This window comes from Orycteropus afer, unplaced genomic scaffold (assembly GCF_000298275.1).
Source record: "Orycteropus afer afer isolate SDZICR_OR568_19922 unplaced genomic scaffold, OryAfe1.0 scaffold00077, whole genome shotgun sequence".
Taxonomy (NCBI): domain Eukaryota; kingdom Metazoa; phylum Chordata; class Mammalia; order Tubulidentata; family Orycteropodidae; genus Orycteropus; species Orycteropus afer.
The window spans coordinates 3155405-3182832 of record NW_006921664.1 but is presented as its reverse complement, the minus strand read 5'-3'; the positions used below and the strand labels follow the sequence as shown (position 1 = coordinate 3182832).

Below are 27428 nucleotides of genomic sequence, written 5' to 3'. Positions count from 1 at the left end.
GGATCAATCAGAAAAAAAATCAAAACAAAATGAAGAAAGCCTAAAGTTCATGTGGGATACCATCAAAGGAATAATCTATGTGTAATTGGAATTCCAGAACAGGAAGAGAAAAACAAAACCACTGAGAAAATTGTCCAAGATTTGCTGGAGGAGAACTTCCCGAATATGATGAAAGATGAGGATATATCCATTCAGGAAGTACAACGAACCCCAAACAGGACAGACCCCAAAAGAAAATCACCAAGACACATCATCACCAAACTCATCAAAACCAAAGATAAAGACAGAATCCTGAAAGGAGCATGGGAAAAACAAAAAGTTACTTACAAAGGTCAGCCAATAAGAATAAACTCTGATTTCTCAGCAGAAACCATGGAAGCAAGAAGGCAATGGGATGGTATATATAAAACTCTGAAAGAGAACAATTTTCAACCAAGAATTATATACCCGGCAAAACTGTCCCTCCAATATGATGGTGAAATTAGGAGATTTCCAGATAAGCAGAAATTAAGGGAATTTGTTAATACCTGACCAACCTTACAAGAGATGCTAAAGGGAGTCCTTTGAACAGAGAACCAAAAATAGCAAATAACAACCGACTATTAATACACAAGATGACATAACTCAGAAACCATAGCTATGGACATATCCAAAACTTTTTATTGTGATTTGGGTGAAATTTTACAAAGGAGATTTGTTTTATATTCAACAGTTCATACACATTTTGTTTTGTGACATTGGTTACACTCCTCGCAGTAAAACAACTCTTCTCCCATTTCCTCTGTGTGGTCACTCTTTCCTTGTGTCCTTCTTGCCTATGCATTCTTGTCTCCCTGTCTTTCTTTCTGTGCAAATGCTGCCCCTCTGATCTCCCACGTGTAAACCTAATACTGTTATACAAAGAGAAAGTCTATTTAAAAAAAATAAATCCATGTCATGAAAATCTTAAAAAGAAAAAAAAAAAAAGGTGGAGGGAGGGGAGAGCTAAGAAACTCTTCTTTAAAAAGATCACAGAGATAAGATACCTAAATGAAGCCCACGACCCTTCACGGGATTCAAGACTAAAAAAATGAGAAATAATTACAAATGACTTATTGGAGCGTTAGAGGGAAATCAAAATCATAGTGAATATTAGAAAACTATATTGAATCAACATTAGATACCCACGTGTGAAATTGTCTTCGGCTATGTAGAAGAATATTCATGTTTACAGGAAATACATGTTGACATAGTTAGGAATGAAGAGTGGCAGTATATAATGATAGTCATATGGTTCAGTAAAAACACACACATACAGGCATACATACACACATACACACATATGAAAACCCAAATATGGTGAGCATGAAAGAAACTTGGCAAAATTTTGAAAATAGAAGATAAGTAGGTGAAACTGGCATTGAGGATACTCTAAGTGTGGCCCATGATATAAAGGAGAAAAATATCTGAACATGAAGAAAGAAGTTTATTCAGAGCTCTTCTAAGTGTGAAACTGAGGGGTCTGTAGCAGGGCAAAATAATAGCCCCATTACTAGAGAAGAGCTGAGATCACTTCCTACCTTTACGACAAGGCCCCTCACACTTTTTACACTTGCGGACTCCCTCCTCCTCCACCTCATAGCTGTCGGAACCACAGGAACGGACACAGGATCCATGGTCTGTCACCACATAGTTATCTGAGGAGGAGACATGAAAGGCAGGTGGTGAAAGTGGTACCAGGTGTTCATGGGCCTCACACAAATGTTCTCAAGTCCCAATACAAAAGGGCTGATGAAAAGGGCCCATAATCCTTTGGCTTAAAGACAAAAAATGAAAGGTTGCAAACAGAAAAGGAATCAATTTCAAGAGCCCACCAGTACTCTAGACCATAAGATGGAGAAACAGATATTTCACCACAGGCAGGAAATAGAAGTGTTCGGAAGAAAACATCATGTGTTCTTACAAGCTTAAAGCCCCTCTTTGAAGCTCATTTGTTCTCTGTAGGTTCTATTTGCAGCACTTACAGTTGAAGCTCAAGTATTTATTAAAACGTATTTGACTCTAAACAAAGACCACTCATCCACTGAACCTGCTGTTACATTTCATTCTTGTGGCAGATGCCCAGCTTTTTCTTCAGGGGTGCCTTTCATTAGCAGGGTCCTAGAAGGACCAAGGCATTCTCCTTTATCCTGTTTTCCTTATCCTTAATTTATTTGTATTAACTTCTATTTTATTTTTAGGAACGCCTATGTGTGCCTGTTTTGAATTCTCCAACTAGATCCTCAAAAATATTTATTGGACATTTATAATTTTTCTTCTATGAACTATTTGCTTTCTTGCTCTTTAAAAAGCATTCCTATTTTGTTAGGCCCTTAAGTATTTTCTTGTTGATATTAAAGCTCTATTAAGTTTTTGCTCAAAGATTATAACTTTGTCATGCATTATGGCAAAATCTTTCTTTAACCTAGCTTGTCATTTAATTTACATTGGCTTTTTATTGTATTTATTTATTTTTTTTTTCTGTACAGATTTAGTTTCCCACCCCCCACAGACACAGATGTGGTAGAGCAAATCTCCCCATTGTAATTGTTCTTACATATATAGGAATTGTGTGTGTGTGTGTGTGTGTGTGTGTGTGTGTATATATATATATAGCTAATTTCACTATTTAGACTGGTTTCTAATGCCCTTTAATTAACCAACTCTACGCTTTCTCTATTAGGAAATAATTTATGTACCATTTCCCTATACCCTACAGCCACCGCTAGGATGCAAAATAATCAAAATCCAAACCCAAACAAAAACAAAAAAATTCTGCAATTTTTTTTAGGAGGTCTAACTTTCATCAGAATTTTAAGCACTGAGGAAGGTGGGTCTTGTGACATATTCTGTAACCTAATGTCCTATTCCATAAATGTATGGTATACGACCTAAACAGTGAAACGGACCAGTGGACTGTGGTTTGCTGGCAAGCAAACAACTGAATACTAGAGACTACTACAGTGAGGCCTCAGTGTGCAGTGGGGCTGAGCAGCAGGCATCCTTCTTCTGGTATGCAGCCTGGTCTCCACAGCCTGAGATTCTACATGGACCTCACCCTGTGAGGGGCAATGCTGATCTCAGTGAGCAGTGTTTGCTGCACAACATGTCACTGTACTCTTCAGTACTTGATAGCACACCCTTACCCACCTGACAATTAGGCAAATCCACCAACCTACCACATAAAAGGCACAGAGACAGCCTGAGACAGGGACACTCAGGGTTCCACATAGGAGACACAATAAGAAACCGATACTTGATACGTCAAAAGGTTTTTTATATGAGATAAACTCACGTGGGCACTTCTTCACACATGTGGCACCAAAGCTATATTTTCCCTCTGGGTTAACATCCATCTGGTATGTGGTGGGGTTGTAGAGCATTAGTGGAGGACAGGTGTCCTTGCAGGTGGCTTCATCTCGAAACTTGCGGCAGATCTGTCACAGGAAGAATAGCAAGCCAGGGGATCAGACTAGGTAGGCAAAGACACTTGGCATCTGAAATGGATGAAGCACAGTGCTATTGGTAATTCCTTCTGTGAAGCTTATGAAACAGATCTTAACATCCAGGTGTCAACAAGAGTGGAAAATCTAGGAAAGTTCTTTCAGTCGAGGCACAAAGATCTCTCTCTTAAAAGTATACTATATATTTTTTCTGCATATAATGTACCCACATAAATAATATGCACATTCATATAAAGCACATAGTATGCGTGGAAGACTAACACAAGAAGGAATGGCATGATTTGCAAAAAGTGTATAATGTGTGTGTTATTTATATAAAATATTTTATATATTTTTTCTTAAAATACTGTCCTATCTCTGATAATTTATGACTATGATCAGAAAAATACTTATCTCTTCCTTATTAATTTATAAAATTATGAAGGACTCCACACATTACAGCAGTACCCATGGAGTAAATTTACTTTTAAACTCAATTTATATTAGGTTTGCCTTAAGTGCTATACAGAACACTTAAGGTGGTGGAAAGAGCAGAAGGATTAGGGTCAGAAAATCCACTTATAGACCGAGCCATGACACTTAAATCTGTGTGACTCTGAATTGTCTCTTCACATTTCTGTATATATTTTAGGAGGTGTTACAGTATCAACTTTGGTCATGTTGTCAGAAGGGACCATTCTCTGGAGAAGGATGTCATGCTTGGGTAAAGTGGAGGGTCAATGAAATAGGTAAAAGCCTTCAACAAGATAGATTGACATGGTGGCTGCAGCAATGGGCTTAGGTGTAGTAGGGATTGTGAGGCTGGCACAGGACCAGGCAGTGTTTCGTTCTGTTGTACATAAGGTTGCTATGAGTCAGAGATGACTCAATGGCACGTAACAACAACGACAACAATACAGTATCAAGTCTCTCAATTTGTAATGAGAATTAAATGATGCAATAAACATCATGAAAATGATAATGACAATGGTAGTGGTGGCGACAATAAATATTAATGACTAAAAATTTATATTTAATGCCGATTCTATGCCATGGTCCTGATTATGGATTTGTGTCATACCATTTAGGTCACATGAAACAAAGATATTTGAAAATGTCCAATTGTCAGATGAGGAAACTGAGGCACAGTAAGTTATATAATTTGCCAAAGATTATACAATACGTCATGGAGATAGGGTAATCAAATACATGTTTTCACCTGGCACAGGGCAATATCTATATCTGCTATTGCATATGCTAATCGAGTTTCTCCCATAGGGAGTCCTTTAAATCTTGGGGCCAGAGAAGTCTTCTACCATGCTTTCAGGTAAGGGGTGTGTGTAGTGTGTAATGGCTGCAGGACCTGACAACACATGGTATTAATCAGAGCTCTTTCTTACCAGGCAGTCACTCTCTCGGGGTCCCGTGCAGCCTGCAGCGCACTGGTTGTGGCAGCAGTCACTGGGGGACTTGCCACGGCAGCGTCCTGAACACTGCTGGGCACAGATGGTTTTGGTCACTGAAAAACAGCAAAGATCAGCCATGAGCTGCAAAGCAAGTGGAAGAAGGAGGCACCATTTCCCAGGGATGTCACAGAGCACTTGCAAATAGTAAATGAAAAGGTGGGGGGGGGGAAGGATGGATCTAGTGATTCTTGAAAAAAAAACCCAAACTCACTGCCATTGAGTCAATTCCAACTCCTATTAACCCCTTCTTGGGTTTCCAAGGCAGTATCTCTATGGAAGTAGATTTCCCAGTTTTCCTTCTAAGGAGTGGTTGGTGGGTTTGAACCTCCAGTCTTCTGGTTAGCAGTCAAATACCTTAGGCACTATGCCACCAGAGCTCCTTTAATGATTCTAGGCTTGTTAAAGTTCCCTATATTCATGTTCAGCCAGATTAAATCATTATCCTTCCTTATTACACCTTCTATTCTTATTTATTTTTAGTCACTTGGAGAACTAACCAGATCAAGTCTAGACTTTTAGACCAGCTAGATAATTAGAGACAGGTTGGAACTGAGTGTTTTAGGTAATAAGGAAAGTACATACAAATAACAAAAATCCCTGCCAGGAAGTAATACTTAAAAGGACTTAACAGTCATATTAAAATTAAACTTAAGCACAAGCAGTCCTTAAACTTACATGTCCTTGGAATTAGTGGCCACAGAGTCTGAAGACCAACAACCACACATGTAAGCTAATCTTTCTATCCTAATTAAGGGTCCCACCCCCAAACCCTCTTGCTTCTAGGTAAGTGAGTACCAAAGAAAGGAAAATAAATAAATAAATAAGAGAGAGAAAATAAGAAATCTGGTGACTCATATAGACACAGACAAATCTTTCATTCCCAGGAAAATCTCCCAAACATATTGTTCAGAAGAGGATGATGGGCATATGAGGTAGCTGAATTCACTTACTTATGACAGCCTCAAGTGCTAAAAATAGCCCTTCCTGGATTAACCGCATGCAGGGAGATTTGCAGGACTGTCACTCACAAACTGCTAACATCTGGCCTTATAAGCAAGAGTGCTTTGTAGAGCCTTCAAAGGGAATACAAATGCAATCACCTACGTAAAAAGGGAGAGTGGCCATGTGTTTAGCAGAAATTCTCTCACTGACTTACATTTCTGGCAATTCTCCTCTCCCGAACCCCAGCAGCTTCCATTGGGACAGTTTGGATCACACTTTTGGCCTAAAATATAAAAGTAATTATTAAATTCACATCTCAGTGGAAGGGAAGTAATGAAGAGAAATTGATACCCCATTCCCAACTGCCTATGGAAATTAACATTCTAGAAACAAGGAATAGTCTTTGAAGTTCTTATTCTCTGACTGCTTGGTTGGTTGGTTTGTAGGATGATTAAAAAGATGCCCATGAGGGGGAAAAAATGATGAGACAGGTACATTTATTTATATCTCAGCTGTAGAAACTGAAGCAGAAGAAATTATTCTTGTCACAGACCACATAAAGTAGGATTTAAATTTTGCTTGAAGAGTGATAGATTTTCCCATGTGTTTCGCACAATAATGTTAAGGGTGTTGGGTCTGGTTGGGTCTTTGGCATACAACTACTACATTCTTGCTATGCCCAGTCTTGGATGACTAGGTAAATCAGTCACCCTGGGGTGGTTGAAGTCTGAAGATAAATGTTGGCCTGACTGACTAAAGTCTCTGTAAATGAAAACTCCTGGACTCTAAGCCAGAAAGAGGCACAGAATGCATTGCAAAGGGTGAAGATACTGATAGCGTGTATCATTTTGTTGATTATTCAAAACCTCAGCTATTAATTTACAAGCTGGAAATTTGTTTTAAAATGAACTTATCAATTAATTTTTGGAGTTTTTGTAATTGATCAATTATAAATTATAGCAACAAAGGTTTACAATCTCATTAGTCTTGTTTTGATCTGAATTGAGAACTCTGAAAACCAAGGTGCTATATATACAGAATATGTATGTGTATGTGTGTGTGTGTGTGTGTATACACACATATATTTGTGTGTATGTATATATATATATATACACACACACACATATATATAAAACAGGTTGACTACAAATTTGTTAAACCAAAATCAGTCTTCCAGATATTTTTTACTGTGAAGACACAACAACCTAAAGGAGTTAGTTGTCATCTTGAAGTCTCCTGAAGTCAGGGAGAATTTAGATTTCAAACAGAAGAGCTGACAATTTGCCAAATGATTGTCAACCAGGACACCCTCTAATCTGTCTGAAGAATTTTGCAGTCACTAAGGTTGGGCAATCCTACTTCCGTAGTGATACTGCCTCGGAAACCCAAGGAGGGGTCGCTATGAGTCGGGGCCGACTCGACGGCATATAACAACAACAACAACAACAACCAGGGGTGAAGGTAGTCAACTGCAATTACTGGTGCTCCTTGGAGTCATGAAAGACAGGAAGGGGAAACGCAAGTGGATGGTTTGACTTTATGTTGTGAAGAGGGGTGAGGAGAGAAAGAGAGGCCAAGAGATGGAGAGAAAAAAGAGCATAAGCAACTACTTAAAAATGTTATGAGGGGTTGTCTCTGTACAAAAGAATTATGAGTTATTTTTATGCTTCTCCATATTTTTCAAATTTCTACTATATGTATGCCATAGATTTATAAATGAAAAATTATTTAAAATAGTAATACTTAAGGGCATCTTTCTGTAACTGGGGAAAACATTGGCCAACAATGAGTTCAAGCTCTGCCTATAATTCTATCATTAACCTATGACAAAAAAGAAATTTATTATATAAAATATGAATAGAAAAAAAATCATGAAGTAGAAAAATGAAAATTACCCTGAGGTAATCAATATAGATATAAATATATACATAAATAAATATTGGTATCATACTATACATTCTATTATAACCTTACAAAATGCTGTGACAATTTTTCCATGCATTTAAATATTCTTCTACCAAACATGATCTTTAAGGCCATGACTATATCATAGTCTATTTAACAAATCTCCTATTTTTAGACGTATCATTTATTTCTGATATTTTTACAAATAAGGCTGAAATAAATACCCTTGTAAAGAATATTTTTCTACCTCCCTTATGATTCCAGTTGCCCTATTATTTATTTCTCTATTATTCCTAGAAGTGAAATTCATACGTCAAGGGTGTGCCTGTTCAAGGCCTTCGATGCATATTGCCAAAATTTATACACCCACAAGCAGAATATGAAAATCGCTGTTCTCCACACCCCTGCTGACCCAGAGGTATAAATGTCAGAAAGAATTCAGATCTTTGGCAAAGGCAAAACTGATGTCCTCTTATTTTATTTTGTTCTTCTTTTTATTACATTTAGAAATAATGTTGTATCACATTTTTTGGCTTTCTTACTGTGCATGCATGGGTGTGTGTGTGTGGTCTGCTTATCTCTTTGGCTCATGTTTTTTGGGGTGGTTCATCTTTTTCTCAGGATTTCAAAGACTACTTTATATGGTTTTATATAGCAAGGATATTAACCCTTTTCATGGCAATTGGATACTATACAGTATTTTCCTATTTCTCATCAACTGTTTTTCAGTTTTCTTTTATAATGTCTGACTTTATTTTTCTTCAGTTTGATGTTGTAAATACTCATCTTTATATATCTTTCTAGTACTCAAACATATTCAATATTTTATTTTATATATATTTAGTACATTTTTAGAATTTATTCTGGTGTATGGAACAGGTTACAAATTTAATTTCCTCTCAAGTAAACCCATGTGTACTAACTTAAAATTCCAAATTACATCAGCAATATAGTAATGCTGGAGCACATTGTGTAACCTTTGTGAATCTCAGATCCTGTGTCCTTAAAACAGTTAAATGATCTCATAGGATTTTTTGACTAAATGACACAAGTTACTAAGAAGTATTATGGGGCCTGTAGTGCTATAAGCAAGGGGATGTTTCTCTTTCCACAAGGAGTATGTGGGCTTCTCAGCTTGCCAGTAGTAGGGAAGTCATGAAGAAAATACTGGTAGATGGATGTGATTTTGTACTTTGCAACATGACTAACCTAAAAAATCCTTTTTAGTTTTGTTACTTTGAATTTTTCACTAATTGTTTAATCATTCCAGAACAACTTATTGAATAATGGCTTCTTCCCTTCTTTGTTCAAAATGTCACTTCTTTATGGATGTTTGATTTAGTTGGGCTAATCTGCTTGTCTGTTCATAAGCTAGTGCCACACTGCTTTATATTTCTTGGGTTTGTGTATTTGAACCTTGTTCATTATATTAATTTGTCCATCTTTCTTCTTTCCCAATCTTTTCTTGGAGGATCTTTTTCCAGGTTACAATAATGTTAGTGTAGGAGAGACATGTTGGGTCACCTGATCTGATTTACATGTTTGGCTGGGAAATAAGCTTTGAGCCCACCAGTTGCCTGTCAAGTAGATTACAACTCAGGGCAATGCTAGGTGTGTCAGAATAGAATTGTGCTCCATAGGGTTTTCAATGGCTGCTTTTTCAGAAGTAGATTAGCAGGGTTTTCTCCCAAGGTGCCTCTGGGTGACTCAACTCTCCAGCCACTTTAACCATTTGCACCACTAGAACTTATTCAATGGAAAATACCCATTAGGCTCAGAGCATTCCATGAGTGTCAATATTTTGATGTAAATGTGCACAACTTAACCTCCTCACTATCCATCAGATAGCTGAAGGAATCTACTTTGTTTTCATGGATAATATAAAATCTAACAGCTTAAAATGAACCTTGTAGTTTCTTGCAAACAGTAGATGGGTATCTGGTAGTTTCTTGCAATGACACTGGGTACCAGGTAAAATAAAATATTTATAGAACAAACAGGCTCTAGTTGATGATTTGAAGACTTATGTCAGCTCCATATTCTCTGACACCAAAAAACAAATATGCATCCACTGAAGAATAGTAGAAAAACAGACAAAGTAGGGTTCATTTTTTGTGTGTGAAGTGTTGAAGGACCACTGAGACCCAGAGATGCTTGGTAACTGTAAGTTGCATAGTACTGGCAGTAGGACAAGTGCTTCATCTTTAACCTAATGCCTGGTACTCTTGCCAGAACTTTCCCTCTCATGAGCTGCCTTATTGATGAATGGAGCAGGGAGTAGGTCATAAGCACTAAAGGAAATAGGACAAACTCCCTCCCTGCATTGTATCCAATTTTGCTGGAGGTGCTGAGTGAGAGTGTCACCATCCATCCCCAGAAGGGCAGAGTTTGGCTCCATGTTTAAGTAGAGCTGCTTTGAAATTTGGCAGCAAGTAAGAAGCACACAAAAGTCTGGCCAAGGTACACAAAGTGAGATGGGAAAAGTCCATAGGGCCAGGACTAACAGGTGACCCCCGCACCTGCCCTGCCCCCAGTAGGCTCTTCCCAATGGGCATACAAAGGCTTTGCCAGCAAAGCACAGTAACTTTGACCATGAAAAGCAGACTTTTACCTCTTCTAAAATCTAAAGAAGTCCTTGAGGGGTGCAAACAGTTAAATGGGCAGCTGCTAACTGAAAGGTTGGAGGTTCAGGTTTTACTCAGAGGTACCCTGGAAGAAAGGTTTGGCAATCTACTGAAAAATGAGCCACTGGAAACCACATAGAGCACAGTTCTTCTCTGACACACACGGATGGGGTTGCCAGGAGTTGGAGTTGTCTCAACAACAACTTGAAAAGACCAATGTGACTTAAAAAAGATATTTAAAAAGATATTTTTTTCACTCTTACTCCACCCATATGTTTGACAGTTCAAGTTCCCCATAGGCCTTGGGGTCAGAGAGAGAGTTTGTAGAATACTTACAGCTGGCTGGACTGTTCTGAAAGTCCATTGACATATTGCTTATAAAATCATTGTCAACAATGTCTCGCCACTGGATGGTTTCTACGTTGCAGAGAACAGGGTTATTGCTGAATCTAACAGCACCACTCAGGATTTCTGCACATGAAAGAAACCGCAGTCAGGATAGGAGGGGGTCACGACTTCCCACTGCTTTAAATGATTATGCCAGTGACTGTCATAAGTCATATGGAGCTGGTCCCATGTGGTAAAGGGAAAAGAACAGAAGTAAAAGACTTGACAGTTATTTCAAAGGAAGAAGTGAGGATATAAAAAGCCTGAGATGATTAAAAAGTTCAAGCCTGGGCAATGGGAGAGTTGCATCAGTCACATATTCAACTAAACATATGCACCTACTGGAGGACTTAGATATGCAAAACACTGTTGCTCTGGCTGGCAAGTATACACAGACAAATTAGACTCGTTGCCTGTTCTCTAAGACCTGCCACACATGGGGGAACACAGACATGCCACACAATGGAACAATCGCATGCCCACAAAAGGCTAGGACACATGGTAGGCTGGCCATGTATGGGCTGGAGACTGTGCCAATTGATTTATAAGTTTTATCTTAGTTACTCCTCACAATTGTCCAATGACTACCTGTAATCTAAACATAGAAATAGCAACCTCAGATATATTAGATAATGCCCAGCATCCCACAGGCAGGGGATGGATGTAAACTAAGTACAAAGTACCAATGGGAAGATGGAAGAATTCTCCCTGGTAAGATCTGCTAGGCTGTTGAAAAGAAATGAGATTTCCCCGACCACTGACAAGCACATATGTGAGAAGAATAAAGAAGTGAGGTCACTGCAGGAGGACAAAGGCATAGAGAGTTGAGAAAGAGGATGGGTTATTCCATGGACAGTGGAGAATAAAGAAGAGTGGGAGGAAGGCTTGTAGGTCAGAAAGGGCCAATTGCAGAACTTCGGATGCCAGACAGAGAGGGGCTGTAGAGGCAGCAACAAGAGCTAGGCAATGGAGTGAAAGCATTAATTAGGGAGCCAGAGATGAGCAGAAGCAATGCTGATGAGAGGTCAGACTGGACTCGCAGAATAGGAATGTCAATACAATTAGGAGAACAGATGGCGGGCCGAGAAAGAAAAAGATGGAAGAATCAAAGATGGAGCCTTACACAACATTTACAGTTAGCTATGTAAGAAGGTACATGGGGAGCAAAGGTGGAGGGGGTTCAGCTGCCACGTCTTGCTTAGTTCAGAAGAGAAAGAGGGTAGTCAATTCTTCATTTTTACTTTCAACATTTCATGAATGTTTACCATGTGGCAGGCACTGGGATAGTTTAATGACTAATAGCATGATATTAAACAATTAGGATTTATAAAATCTCAGCTTTGGATAGTAGCAAAACAATAGAAACAGCTTCTAAATGCTTTACCTATATTAAGTCACTTAATTTTCTCAACAGCTCAGGAGGTGTGTTGCCATTATTATCCTCATTTCTGAAGATACGGAAACTGAGACAATGAGACATTAAATAACTGCTCCAGGGCCATTTGGCTGGTGAGCGATGGAGCTGGGGCTGGAACCCAGACAGTCTGGCTCCAGAATACACACTTTTAACCACATGCTGCTCTCTTATTATGATAGGGTTGTGAGGCAAAACAGTCAGAGAGGGGCAGATTGAATATACTTAACAGGCCATTACACCAAATGCGTGTATAACCCAAATTAGTATTCACATAAATCCAGAAACGTATGCATGGGTGCCTTGAGCAGTTACAGTGGTGAGTGAAGATTCCTAAGGAAATTCTGTAGAACAGCAAAACCAAAGAGCCAAACCAGAGGAGTGTCAGGCTGGTTCTAGTCTAGTCTTTGGATGCATGGTCCAGATCTCAGCATCATCTACCTGTGAACCTCCTCACACTTCCAAATACAAATCCCTCTGCTATGTAGTCTCTCCTTGATCAGGACTGTATGGCACAAGGGCAGAGTGAAGGTTCTGGGGGCAGAGACCCAGTACCACCCTGAACTTCCTATTCCCTAGTTTGGGATCTTGAAACTGTCACAAATGTGGGTTATTCTTTGATGTGTGTCCTTTATACATGAAGTCTAAGCAATAAAGTTGGCAGTTACTCTCTCTGATTCCACTTCCAGGCCATCTGGCCATACTTTCTACTCCCAGAGTCTTTTCCATTTCTTACTAATTCTCTGGATATTTTTCTGTATCCCTGGGAGAGTTGAGACCTGGCTTATATCTTCCATTCCTATCCTATCATCATTCATCTTCTTAGTAAGTCCAACCTGTTTGTATTTTGCACACTGCTGGCTCTCAAAACATATATATTGATGAATGAGAGTCTCATCTATAGTAGAGTAGAGAAATACGAAAAGTTCATAGGGAAAAGGGTGAGGAGTGTCATCAGTCACTCTACATTTATAAACTCCCTATCCCCGAGTCCTCACCCTGTAAGTTTCTCATGGGCAACTCCTTCACTCCGGTTTTATTTACACCATAGTTGGATAAAACAGCCAAGGCATAAGTGTTTTCATAGAGTAAATTTCCTCTGATGATCTGTAGGTTTTCCAAGGGAATCTTCTCCACTGTGTTTAGGGCAATGAGTACATAGCCAGCAACCTCCTGGATGGTCTAAGAGATAAAATGTGAACATGTTTTCATGAGTAAAAATACAAGGATTAAAAGGGGTCAGGAGAGGGCCAGACTGAAAGGTAATGCATACATGTGGCTAAAAACCTAAAGCATGCAGACAATTTAAATGGTGGAAAGGGAGGTGACAAGATTTACAATTATTTCTACACTTTTGAAATCCTCTGGCATTCATAAAGGCTAAGGTTCATTATTTAGAAATGTGGTAACTTCATTTCACTTGGTGTTCAATACACTTAGGTGAAATAGAAACGTTTTACTAATTATTTTGTTTCAGTCTTGCATGCTTCCTTATTTCAAAAAATCAAAATTCAGAAGAAGACCAAGAAAATCTAATCAGTGTGCAACTATCACCAAACTCTGAAGCTTTCAGAACCAGTGCCTTCTGGCTCACTAGAGCTTGCTGTTAAATAATCAGAAATTTTATAAACTGGTTGTTAAAATCTGGGTAACTTGAAATCAGCTATGCCGGGAGTATTTACACTGAAGAAATTGGCGAATGCTACAAAGCAGGGCTTATTTTTTATTTTTTTTATTTTTATTTTTTTTTTTATTAGGATTTGGGTGAAGATTTACAGAGTAAATTCACTTTTCATACAGCAGTTCACATATACTTTGTCTCATGTCATTGACCAAAATTTACAATGCAGCAGCTCCCCTCCCACTTCCTCCCCATAGTTACCTCCTCCCAGTGTTCATCCCTTCATACTCTTCGAGAGGCCCATTGTCTGCCAACCCTGTATATGATCTTGGATACACTCTCCATTTAGACATACATAATTGTTTAGCTTGTTCACCCGTCTATCCGTCCCTATACCCATGTTTGCTTTCATTAACAACTCAGTATTGTATTTACAAAGGGGTTCATATTTGTTGTTTGTACTGCCCATGTAACTCTCTCTGTCTTTCTCATCCTCAATGCTGCCATATTGGTCACTCACATTTGGTACATTGCCCTTCTCTTCACCCAAATCAATATTTATCTCTATCTATCTAACAGCATTCCCTCCCCTTCCCTCCCACCCCTGGTAACCAACAAAGAAAATGTCCTCCAATATATAAACATTTCCTTAACTTTTACAATAACGGACTAATACAATATTTGCTCATTTACCAGCACATCACTACCTGAAGCAGTGGCTAAGGGATTGATATCAGAGTCTATGATGATACTGGAATGCCAGACTAGCTTGCTTCTCTTTGATACTTTTTTCTAGCTATTAACTTGTCACTAGCTTGTAAAGTGGCCTTCTCATAAAATTGTCATCTCTAGTTCCATGTTGTTGTTGTTGTTATGTGCCATTGAGTCATCTCCAACTCATAGTGACCCCTCCTTGGGTTTCCAAGGCTGTATCACTATGGAAATAGATTGTTCAACCTTCCTTCCGAGGAGTGGCTGATGGGTTTGAACTGCCAACCTTCTGGTTAGTAGTCAAGTGCCTTAGGCACTATGCCACCAGAACTCATAATTGTTATAGCAAAAGCAGATACACTTAAAATTAAATTCTACCAAGGTCTTTATCTACTTATATTTACTTCTAGTAGGAAAATAAAAATTCAGTGAACTAACTTTTAAGAAGGTAAGGTCGTAATTCCTCTGCACATAGGTAATTTCCAGGTTCCCAAGGACAACTTCACAGTTATTGAACATCCTCTGCAGGCTCAAAAAGTGATCTTCAAAAGTGCCCAGCTGAGTGAGCTTGTTACTTGTGCCTTGGCAAACTGAAACAAAGGAAAAAGATAACGATGTAAAATGCTGAGTGAAGTAGCAAAACAAAAACTAAGCAATATTCATAAACTTCAAGTAACTTGGTGAACTTTAATGACATATTATATTAATTCTGATGGAAGGACACTTCAAGGCAAAATATATATGATGCCATTCATAATAAGAAATACTCAAGACCTATTGCCACTGAGTTGATTCCAATTCATAGAGATCCCATAGGACAGAGTAGAACTGCCCCATAGGGTTTCAAAGGCTGTAAATCTTTAAAAAGCAGAGTGCCTCACCTTACATGGAGTAACTGGTGGGTTTGAACTGCCAACGTTTTGGTTAGCAGCCCAATGCTTTAACCACTGCACCACCAGCTCCTTAATAAGGAAAAGCTCATCCCTATAATGTGTGAAATTGCATTATATCAATCACACAAAAAAGTGTTACAAATTCAAGAAAAAAATCAATGAAAATTCTGTGAAAGTCTTTAAGATAGGATACATTTATAGGAATGCCAGTAGACACACACACACACACACACACACACACACACACAAAGGTAAATATCATAGGGCATTTTAATAATACAGTTACAAAAGAAAGAAAAAAAAAACCCAAAAAACCAAACTCATTACTATAGAGTCGGGTCCAACTTATAGCAACCTCTCCTTGGGTTTCTGAAGTGGTATTGCTACAGAAGTAGATTGCCCAACCTTCCTTCAGAGGAGTGGCTGGTGGGTTTGAACCGCCAGCCTTCTGGTTAGCAGTCAAATGCTTTAGGCACTACACCACCAGAGCTCCTAATATAATTCCAAGGTTTAATTAACAGCTATAAAATGAAATTTTTCCTTTACAAAAAGATAGCATGTCACATCATTGCATGTCCAAAGAATATTTACAAATATAATATGCACTAGGGGGATATTTTCTGACCACAACAGTGTAAAACCTTAAATCAATGACAAAAGGGTAAATTAAAAACCCTACATTGCTAGAGCTTAAAAATAGTCTTCTAAACCAAAAATGCATTGAAGAAAATAGTCTAAGGTTAATTATAAAATATCTAAATACTGAAAACAGGCTCAGCTACTGAGAAACCAATATGTCCTTCTGTTTGGCCACACTTTGTGTTAATCCATCCAGAGCACAGGAGTAGGTGCATTGTTTTGTATCACCTGCCAGGATACAACCGGGATAGTCTTAACTCCCTAACATTTTAATGTATCCAACTTAATCCAAGAATACACTTTAAATTAGGGGACAAAGTTTGACTACAGAAGCGCATTTGGGTAGTTTGTATTTAAAATCAAAGGAGAGGGTTATATGAAAATCGTATTTACAAACGTAGCTCTTTGAAAGACATGTTTAGGCAAGCATAACAAAATAAAGAGGTTTGTTGGGACTTTTGAAGCAGGGAGCTTGTTAAAGGACTCTACTTTGAACCAAAATTATCATAAGAGTGAAGAATTACAACCTCTGGCTTGAGACATTAGATTCAGACCTGGCCAATCTTCTTTGTCTGTAAGGCACTACTGCAATCTGAGGAACCAGGTGGGACATAAAAATAAGGCCAAAGTCAATAAGCAGGTACTTTCCTCAGGAACTCTTTCTAAATATCATTTCTGTTTTATAGGCTTCTTTATTCTCCCCCTATGGGAATTATTCTAAAGCGCATCATTGGACTGTCTGCTCTGGGCATGATGGTGCCGCAGAAATGAGGTGCATGTCCAGACACAGCAGGTTGGACCTGAAGCACTTACACAAACAGTAAATATGAAGCAATCTCCACATCCTCTTTAAAGCTTTGGGGATTTCCCTCTTCTTCCCTTTTATGTGCTCATTCAAACCTGATGTAGCGAGACCCTCAATGGGAATATGAGAGTCCAAAAAAGATGGAGTCTCTATTTGCTTGTGCCTGGGGCAGAAGGATTCCATAATTCTGCTAACCGTAACTCTGGATTGACCTAGACAATTGGTGGCCATCTGCTACAGAGGAGTAAGAGCTGCTTTGATTGTGAGCTCACACTGGAACGCTGTATGCAGGTGGCTGCCCTGCATGCAATTTCCCAATTCTAAAGTCCTTAAAGATGCCACCATTAATACAGATGTTTTGTTTTGACAATAATGTGTGACTTTTCCATTGGCACAACTGGGAACAAAATCTGCTGAGTTGACATCCTGTGGTTTTGAGAATTGCTCTCTTGCTAACTTCCAGTATAAATGATTGACTGTGGTCTGAGGAGTCAAAAGGATTGGTCATGCCAGTTGAGCCAACCAGGTGACCAGAATGGACTCAATTTAGGGTTGAAACTGGTTTCATAAGAGTTTCTTCAATACATAAAGGAAGAAAACAAAGAGAGTGGGAGTTGCTGTCATTTAAAACGTTCAAGGCCATCAACTGTTAACTTTCTTAGCTGAACCAAAGAATCTTCATTATTAAATGAATGAGGAAATAACTTTGTCAGTAAAATAAAGGAAAACATCCTGTTTAAGCTTAGTTGTTTAAATTATAGAACAAAAAGGTCACTTAAAAAATTTTTCACTTGTGCTTTCATTCATTCCAAAATTAATAAATGGGCACCTGAATTATTTGATGAATATTTATCAGAAACTTATATTGTCTACAATTATCATGAGTTACTTTGTCTTAGGAGCTCTAGTAGTGTAGTGCCTAAGGCACCTGACTGATAACCAGAAGGCTGGTGGTTCAAACCCACCAGCCACTCCTTGGAAGGAAAGTTGGACAATCTACTTCCGTAGTGATACAGCCTCGAAAACCCAAGGAGAGGTCGTTATGAGTCGGGTCTGACTCGATGGCACATAACAACAACAACACTTTATCTTATATTCAGAAAAAAGATTTTGATCTGGAATGTAATACAAACATTATACATTATTTATTTATTAAAACATTCTGGGCTATGCACAGGGAGGAGGTGGGAGGAGAGCTGTTCCATTGTGGGGATTGTAATCAATGCTGTTGTAAACAAAATGTATATGAATTGTTGAGTGTAAAATGAATCTGCTTTGTAAATCTGCATCCAAATCACAATAAAAAAATTAAAAAAGAAACATTTGGGAAGGTACCTTGACAACTTATGGAAACAAAAAATATATTCAAATTCTACATCATGATGATTGTACATCAGAAAATCTATCCTGAGGAAGCAAAACCCAAACCAAACCCACTGCTATCGAGTCGATTCTAACTCATAGTGACCCAATAGGGTAGAACTATAGGGTAAAGTACAACTGCCCTCAGAGGGTTTCCAAGGCCATAAATCTTTGCAGAAGCAGACTGCCTTATCGTTCTCCTGCAGTGTGGCTGGTGGGTTCAAATTGACGACTTTTTGGTTATTAACCCAATGCTTTAATCACAGTGTCACAGAGCTCCTTATTTTGAGGAAACAGATCCTAACTATAAAAAAGGTGCATGTACCATGCTGCTAATTATCTTCATTTTTGATAAAGGCAAAAGATTGCAAAAACCTAAATGTTCAACTGCCTAATATATCTATTCTTCAGAATAAAAAAAGCAGTTGATATACTATTTGATCCAGTATAAGGTAAATCTATTTTGAATCCTATTCTAGGGTTAATTTCTAAAGCATCAAAGGAAATCATTTTAAGGTTGTTTTTTTCTGAGGCCTTCTCCTGCTACATACCCAGGAGATAAGTCTATCAGATGACTTGGCCTAGATTTTGTGAGTGAAACGAAGTATAATCATGGCTTCATCATTAAACTGAGTCTCTCACATTACAAAAATAATGCAATGATAAAATTTGAATGTGAGGCCACTGATATAAGTACAATTATTTTTAAAATTACAATCACAAACTTCAGATTTAAGACAGAACAGCAAAGAGCAAGAGCTATTATTATTTTTAAAATTAATCCAAGAGGAAAGTTTTGTTTAACCACGCCTTCATTGAGTGACCCTGAATTACTTTCCTAAGTTCCCTGCCCCATTCTTTCCACAAATATCACACCAAAACTAAACCCACTGCTGTAGAGTTGATTCCAACTCATAGCAACCCTACAGGACAGAGAACTGTCCCACAGGGGTTCTGAGTCCGTTTACAGAAACAGATTGCCACATCTTTCTCCCATGGAGTTGCCGGTTGGTTCAAATTGCTGAGTTTTCAGTTCACATTTGAGTGCTTAAACCACTGCACCACCACAAGATAGGGAAAAATAATATTTATTTCCCAGAATTGTTTTGAAAATTGAATGAATATATGCGTTTTGTTGGCTTTTATTGTATGAAGTTAACTGCTGAGAATAGTGCCAGTAATACAATATATGGTACATCTGGACAGATGTTATAGGACCTCATTGTTGTTAGGTGTTGTCAAGTTGGCTCCAACTCATAGTGACTTTATGTACAACAGAATGAAACACAGTCTGGTCCTGTGCCAGCCCCATAGTCCTTGAGCCCATCGTTGCAGTCACTATGTCAGTCCATCTTGTTGAGGGTCTTCCCCTTTTTCGCTGACTCTCCACTTTACCAAGCATGATATCCTTCTCCAGGGAATGGTCCCTTCTGACAAGGTGACCAAAGTAGGTGAGATGAAGTCTGGCCATTTTTGCTTCGAAGGAGCATTCTGGCTGCACTTCCTCCAGGGCAGATTTTTTAGTTATTCTGGCAGTCCATGGTACCTTCACCAACACCACAGCTTGGAAGCATCAACTCATTTTGAGTCTTCCTTGTTCATTGTCCAGCTTTCACATGAATATAAGGCAACTGAAAATACCATGGCTGGGGTTAGGTGCACCTTAGTCTTCAAAGAGACATCTTTGCTCTTCACCACTTTAAAGAGGTCTTTTGCAGCAGATTTGCCAAGTGCAATATGTTGTTTGAATTCTTGACAGTTACTTCCATTGGTGTTGATTGTGAAACTAAGTAATGTGAAATCTTTGACAACTTCTATCTTTTCTCCTTTCATCATGATGCTGTTTATTGGTCCAGTTGTGAGGATTTTCATTTTCTTTACATTGAGGTATAATCCATAATGAAGACTGTACTGTTCCACCTTCATCAGTAAGTGCTTCAAGTCATCTTCACTTTCAACAAGCAAGGCTGTGTCCTCTGCATATTGCAGGTTGTTAATGAGTCTTCTTGCAATCCTGATACCATGTTCCTCTTCACATAGTTGATGTGTATTTGCCATAACTATTGGCTAAATGGGAGATATTTGGATATGCACACATGTTGTTGTTGTTGTTGTTGTTTGCCATCAAGTCGGCCCCGACTCATAGCGACCCCTCCTTGGGTTTCCGAGGCAGTATCACTACGGAAGTAGGATTGCCCAACCGTCCTTCCGAGGAGTGGCTGGTGGGTTTGAACCGCCAGCCTTCTGGTGAGCAGTCAAGTGCCTTAGGCACTATGCTACCAGAGCTCCTATGCACATATAGGCTTGCTCAAATACAAGATGTTAAAGAGAATTACTTCGTAAGATAATCATCAAATTAGAAAAAAGAGAAAAAGAAGCACATTGTACTTTAAGAATTCATAAAAGTAGGCATTTAGGATTAGATTAAGCAATTTATTCAATGATAAATTTAATAATAATTATAGACTATACATCTGAAATAGACAAAGTAATTTTGTCAAGCTCTATTAAAAAAAATATGCTAGAGATTTGCTCTACCTCTTCTAAAGATGATGGCAAATGCTACTGAATCACGAGCAGCAGATCCTATTGAAGGCTCTGCAAAACATTTAGCTTACTGTCCTCAAATTTTATTTGGAAAATTTATGAATGTATAGAAAAGCTGAAAGAACTGTACACTGAACATCTTTATAGCCACCACATTAGTATTTTACTATATTCATTTGATCATACAACTATCCATATTAATTCTTTAATATATTTTAAAGTAAAGTTCAAAAGTTAGTACACTTTAGCCTGGTATATCATTGACTACAGTTCCACATCACAGTTCTTTTCTTTCTTTCTTTTTTATTTTGAGGTAACATTTATAGTGCAATGATCAGTCTTAAGTGTACCACACATCTGTTTAACCTAACACCTCCCATGATATAGAACATTACAAGAACTCTAGAGTCAACCACTGTTCTGATTTTGTTCACTATAGAATAGTCCTGTGTACTTTAGAACTTCATATAAATGGCACGGTACTACCCTTCTGTATAAAGTTATTTCAGAGCATAGTGTCTGTGATTTATCTGTTTTGCTGGGCTGCAATTATCTGTTAATGTGAGATTCAGGCAATCAAGTTATGGGTTATTTTCTGTGTATTATCCTTAGATATCTAGGGCTGACCAACAGTCTGGCTATTCTCTGTGTCAAGATAACCTCTATTTTATAATCACTTCAAATAAAAACAATCTGCTTCCTTTAAATCTTTAAAGTTCCCTGATTTCATGGGTTAAGGCCTATGACCTTCCTATGCCATGATGGGTGTGTACACCTCAGTTTCCCCATAAGCCTGGACAAATTTGTCTTACTGATTAAGATACAACATAAAAACAAGTTTCTCCAGATTTGTCTCAAACCACTTAGGTGCTTTTGGAATTGCCTAAGTAAATTTATAATTGTTTTAATTTGTTGATTTCTCAAATACACATAAATGGATGCCTAAATACTCAGGCTCTTGTAAATTCCTCCCTTTGACCTCCTAAGTTATCACTGTTTCTATCTTTGTCCCATTTTCCTTCCACACAGCATTCTGTTTAAAAGCATAAATCACATCATACTACTGCTTGGCTTGAAATTATCCAAATATTTCCCAGTATAATTAGAATTAAGTCCCAACCGTTCTCTGCCACTTATGAAGCTCTATGTGTCGGACAGCTTACCTTTTCTTAGCCACTCTTTCCCTGGTTCACTGTCCCAGCTATACTCTCCTGTTTCTCTCAAGTAGGAATATTCTTCCACTCCACCTTAGATCTTGGCATGTCTGCCTCCATTTTATCATTAAGATTCTAAGATTTCTATCTCTTTAGAAAAGGCTGTTCTGGAACCACTTTAGCAGAAGTAGGTTTTATTGCATTCTGTCCCAGTACTCTGCCTTCCTTTCTTCCTAGCATTTACCACTACCTCTAATCATATGTTATGTTAATAAGCTTTATAGGAGGCACTCTGAATCTCATGCATCCCTTGTGTCCAATTCCTGGCCAGCATATATATCTCAGATTCACTGACAGCTGTGATTTGTGTACACGTGTGATTGTATTTATATTTTAGTTGTGAAAGCATGAGTTTAGGTGATCAAAGTCTTAGATTTCTTTGTGTTTCTGCTTTCCAAATGTCTGATGGAGAAGGGGTAGTCAGTAGACATAATATAGACTGACAGTCCTCACAATTTTCTGGTTAATCACTGTAAAGTCATTCTAACCTATAGACAAATACATAGAAAGAAAAGTTTATTAGTGGTTGCTGGGGGCTGAGAAAAGGGAAAAATGAGGAATTATTTTTTAAAGGGTTCTAAAAAATGCCTAAGGCACTTGACTGCTAACCAGAAGGCTGGCAGTTCAAACCCACCAGCTACTCTTCAGAAGGAAGGTCGGGCAATCTACTTCCGTAGTGATACCACGTTGGAAACCCAAGGAAGGGTCACTATGAGTTGGGTCCAACTTGATGGCACATAACAACAACAACAACAGCAACAAGTTATCTGTTTAGGGGAAGAAAAACATTTGAAAACGGGCAGTGGTGATGGTTGTACAACATGATGAATGTAATTCATGGTACTAAATTGTACTCTATAAAACCAGTTAAAATGGCAAATGTTTCGTTTTGTACATTTTACCATAAATTAAATCAAATCTTTCTAACCTAGACAATGTATTTGATTGAGTCATACAAGCAATAAAAACATTTTCCCCACTTTTATGCTGAAAAAATTTAAGGCAATATCAAATAAAAATGGATTTTAAAACATATAGAGAAAAGAACACTTAGAGTTTGCCAGAGATTTCATGATATCAGAATTTATATATATGTTTTTGCCTAACTGAAATTTGGTAATTTCAATATATACATGAATGTATATTACAATGTCAACTACGCTAAAATGGGAGAAATAAGAAGGAAGAAAATACGCCAAGTTGTTGACAATTGTCATTTCTTAGTAATAGTATTATGGGTGTTGTTTTTATTTCTGTCTTCATGGTTTCTGCACTTAACAAGTTTTCTGTTTTGAATATGTATTACTTTATAATAATTTATAAGAATATGTGTTGAACAAGGCCAAAGGGAGGATTAAAACCAAACTCACAGCCATTGAGTCAATTCCGACAGAGAGCGACCCCCACTGGGTTTCCAAGGCAGTAAATCTGTACGAAAATAGATTGTCCAGTCTTCCTTCCATGGAGTGGCTTGTGGGTTGGAACCACCAACCTTCTGATTAGCAGTCAAATGCCTTAGGCACTACACTACAAGAGCTCCAAAGGAAGGATAGGATAATTTTTAAATGAAGAACTGATACATGTAGATATTAAGATTCTCTAAAGTTTTGTGCTGTGTCCATTTAATGACAAGGTGAAAGTGCTTTAAAAATTAGAATACCAAAAAAGAAAATAAAAAAAACAATCTCACTGTTGTCAAGTTGGATCTGACTCATAGCGACCCCTCCTTGAGTTTCTGAGGTGGTATCACTACAGAAGTAGATTGATTGCCAACCTTCCTTCTGAGGAGTGGTTGGGGGGTTTGCACATTAATAATAATAAAAATATCTACAGAATATATTAGAAGGGTGAGTTAGTCATAGTTTATTTTATTCTCATTATACCTCAAAGTAGCAGCATATGCAACTATTAGAAACACCACATACTACAAAGAGATAGATATTTCACTTGAAAGTTTTCAAATTACTTTTTTTTTTTTTTAAATCTATAAATACATTAATATATTGGTTCTGGAAAACACATAAAAAGTTTATCCCATAGAATCAATGTTATAAATTGTGATTACAGTAGTAGATTAGCCTACTCAGCCCACACAGTCACTTGTAATACTAGAAAAGTAGAAAATCTATGCTTGTGCATCATAATGAAAGTAATTGGAAAAACAATGAAAGTAAACAGAAAGTAGTATTTAAATCTTCATTGCAGGTTTAATCAATGTTTTTGGGGAAGGGGAAAGGACTTATAATTGTGAAAAACATTTTTCAGCATTTTCTAGAACTTTGTTTTTTTCAGTGGTTCCTTTCCTTTATCTATTTTATTGAATTGTATTTGGTTTCATAACCAATAGTTCTTATTTGGTAGGCATCAGAAAATATGTTTTAAACTGAGATTGAATTTACGTTCAAACTTAGAAATTGTACATATAACACTCAAAAATCTTAAATATCTGAAAATTTGCCATGGACTCTATAATATGCCTATTAGACTAAACATGCCAAGCTTTGGCATGCCCAACACAGCTGTGGATGAAAGGAACTCAAATTAAAAAGCAGAAGTCTTTAAGATAGTAAATCTTTTAATTCTGAGTTGAGGAACAGAACACAAAACCTGGTTGATTTCCATCCTTATCCTTCTCCTAATCATTAAAAACAATTGCAAGCCAAATTTATGAATTATGGAATTATGAAGTACTATTAACAGCAACCAAACCATTGCAATCTTTGCTGGGTGTGCCTGTTCAATTACATCAGCAAACAATTTTTTTTCATTGATCTTTTTTTTTGTTGTTGTTGTTAAAGGATTGAGCAGATTTGACGGGTTGTGTTGAAATTATGGATAGTTTAAATTCTAGAATAAGAGATATGAATTTTCATTACTATATTATGTTGTCCAACGATTGGTCCTAAAAATTAAAATCAATAATCTTAAATCACAGGGCAATCTATTTGGTATGGGTACTAGAATAGCTAGTAAATCAGAAATTAATTAATTAGAAATTGATTTGGACTAAAAAAGACTTTAGAAAGTAATACCCATGATTTTTTTTTCAGATTTGTTGTTGACAATATACACAGAAAAACATAGTCCAATTCAATAATTTGTACATGTACAATTTAGGGACATTGATTATATTCTTTAAGTTGTGCAACCAATCTCTGCCAACTTTTCTGAGTTCCTCTCCCATTAGCGTAAACTTGTTGCCTCCTGAGGTACCTATCTTTTGAGTTGCTGTTGTCAATTTGATCCCATATACATAGTCCCTAAAATAGCATAATGCTCAAGGCAGATTTTTTTTTTTTTTTTTAACCACGTAAGCTAAACTATTATTCAATTTTAAGAAGACTTCAGGGGATATTTTTGTTTAAGGTTTAAAGATTATCTTAGGACAAGAGTTTCAGGGTTCATCTACCCTCCATGGCTCCAGAAAGTCTAAATTCTATAAGAATTTAAATTTTTTATCCATTCAATCCAATACATAGGTATAACTCAGAAAAACTGCAGGTTTGGTTCCAGGCCACTGCAACAAACCAAATGTCTCAATAAAGTGAGTCACATGAATGTTTTGGGTTCCCAGTGCATATAAAAATTATTTCTGCACTATATGGTCATCTATTAAGTTTGCAATAGCATTATGAAAAATCAAGAAATATTGTGAGAATTAACAAAATGTGACACAAAGACATGAAATGAGCATATGCTGTTAGAAAAGTAGTACTGAGAGACTTGCTCAATGTAGGGATGGCACAAACCTTCAATTGGTAAAAAATGCAGTATGTGTGAAGTGCAGTAGAGCAAAGCATAATAAAATGAAGTATGCCTGTAGACTTACTGAGTATATATTATGAGCCTAACAACACACTGAGTACCTATATATTGAAGGTATGGTCATATGTATCAAACAAAAGTTCATATGGAAGAAAGGAAATTTTTTAATATAGGTATAGACTTGCATGGGCTGGGGTATTTCTTATTGAATATTGAAGGCTAAATAAGATACTGTGGTGGCAAGGTCAACTGTGGTAGACAGGTTTCAGTGGAGCTTCCAGACTAAGACAGACTAAGAAGAAAGACCTGCCAATCTACTTTTAAAAAACTGGCCAGTCAAAATCTTATGAATAGCACTGGAACACTGTCTGATATAGTGTAGGAAGATGAGTCCTTCAGATTAGAAGTCACTCAAAATATAACTAGGGAAGAGCTGCCTACTCAAAGTAGAGTCGACCTTAATGACGTGGATGGAATAAAACACCTGGGACATTCATTTGCTAATGTTGCATGACTCAAAATGAGAAGAAATAGCCGTAAACAACTATTAATAAATGGCTTGTGGAAGGTACAAAGTATGATCTAGGAAAATTGGAAGTTGTCAAAAGGCTTGAAGATAGATATCCTAGGCATTAGTGAGCTGAAATGGAGTGGTACTGGCCATTTTGAATCAGATAATCATTTGGTCTACTATGCCAAGAATGACAAATGGAAGGGAGTGACATCACATTCATCGTAAAAAATAACTTTTCAAGATCCATCTTGAAGTACAATGCTGTCAGTGATAAGATAATATAACTACAAGGAAGACCAGCTAATGTGAATATTATTCATGGGAAATACCTTTTATCAACAACATAAATGCTGACTATATATACAGACCTCTCAAGATGGAATACACAGGAATCAAATTGACTACATCTGTGGAAAGAGATGAGAGAGAACCTCAATATCATCAGTCAGAGCAAGGCCAGGGGCCAAATGTGGAACAGACCATCAGCTCTTCATATGCAAGTACAAGTTGAAACTAAAGAAGATTCAAACAAGTTCATGAGAACCAAAGTACAACCGTGAATATATCCCACCTGAATTTAGAGACTAATTCAAGAACAGATTTGATGCATTAAACACTAATTATCCTTAAAGACACGATGAGTTGTAGAATGACATCAAGCGCATGTAAATGAAGAAAGTAAAAAGTACATCAAAAGACTTCACAAAAAAGGTGAAAAGAGAACCTACACACTGGAAGAATATTTTTGGCAATGATATATTAGACAAGGGAATAATCTCTAAAATTTATAGAAAATGTCAATACCTCAACAACAAAAAGACAAACAATCCAATTAAAAAATCGGCAGTGGACATGAACAAATATTTGACCCAAAGACTTTCAGGTTAAAGATAAGGTCATATATATTGAAAAAAATTCATATGGAGGAAAGCAAATTTTTTATATAGATACAGACTTGTATGTAGCTTGAGTATTTCTTATTGAATCCTAAAGGCTAAACAGTAGCTACCACTTCTCTGTCACTTTGTGGTACTGTGGTGACTTATGTGTTGCTGTGATACTGGAAGCTATGCCACCAGTATTTCAAACCCTAGCAAGGCCAACATTCACAAGGAGAAATGCTTGCAATCATTATCCATTGTTGTTGTTGTTGTTATG

General features: G+C 37.4%; 1 protein-coding gene across 1 annotated transcript in view; it reads right to left on the bottom strand.

The window, feature by feature from the left end:
• The window catches only part of EGFR (epidermal growth factor receptor), a 266434-nt gene that overhangs the window by 68246 nt on the left and 170760 nt on the right, over window positions 1-27428 (bottom strand). Inside the window, exons 2-8 of the mRNA XM_007941229.2 lie at window positions 14970-15121; window positions 13198-13381; window positions 10735-10869; window positions 6084-6152; window positions 4862-4980; window positions 3314-3455; window positions 1560-1676 (exon numbers count right to left, since the gene is read on the bottom strand). Coding sequence (XP_007939420.2) covers window positions 1560-1676; window positions 3314-3455; window positions 4862-4980; window positions 6084-6152; window positions 10735-10869; window positions 13198-13381; window positions 14970-15121 — 918 coding nt within the window. The remainder of the gene's footprint in view (window positions 1-1559; window positions 1677-3313; window positions 3456-4861; window positions 4981-6083; window positions 6153-10734; window positions 10870-13197; window positions 13382-14969; window positions 15122-27428) is intronic.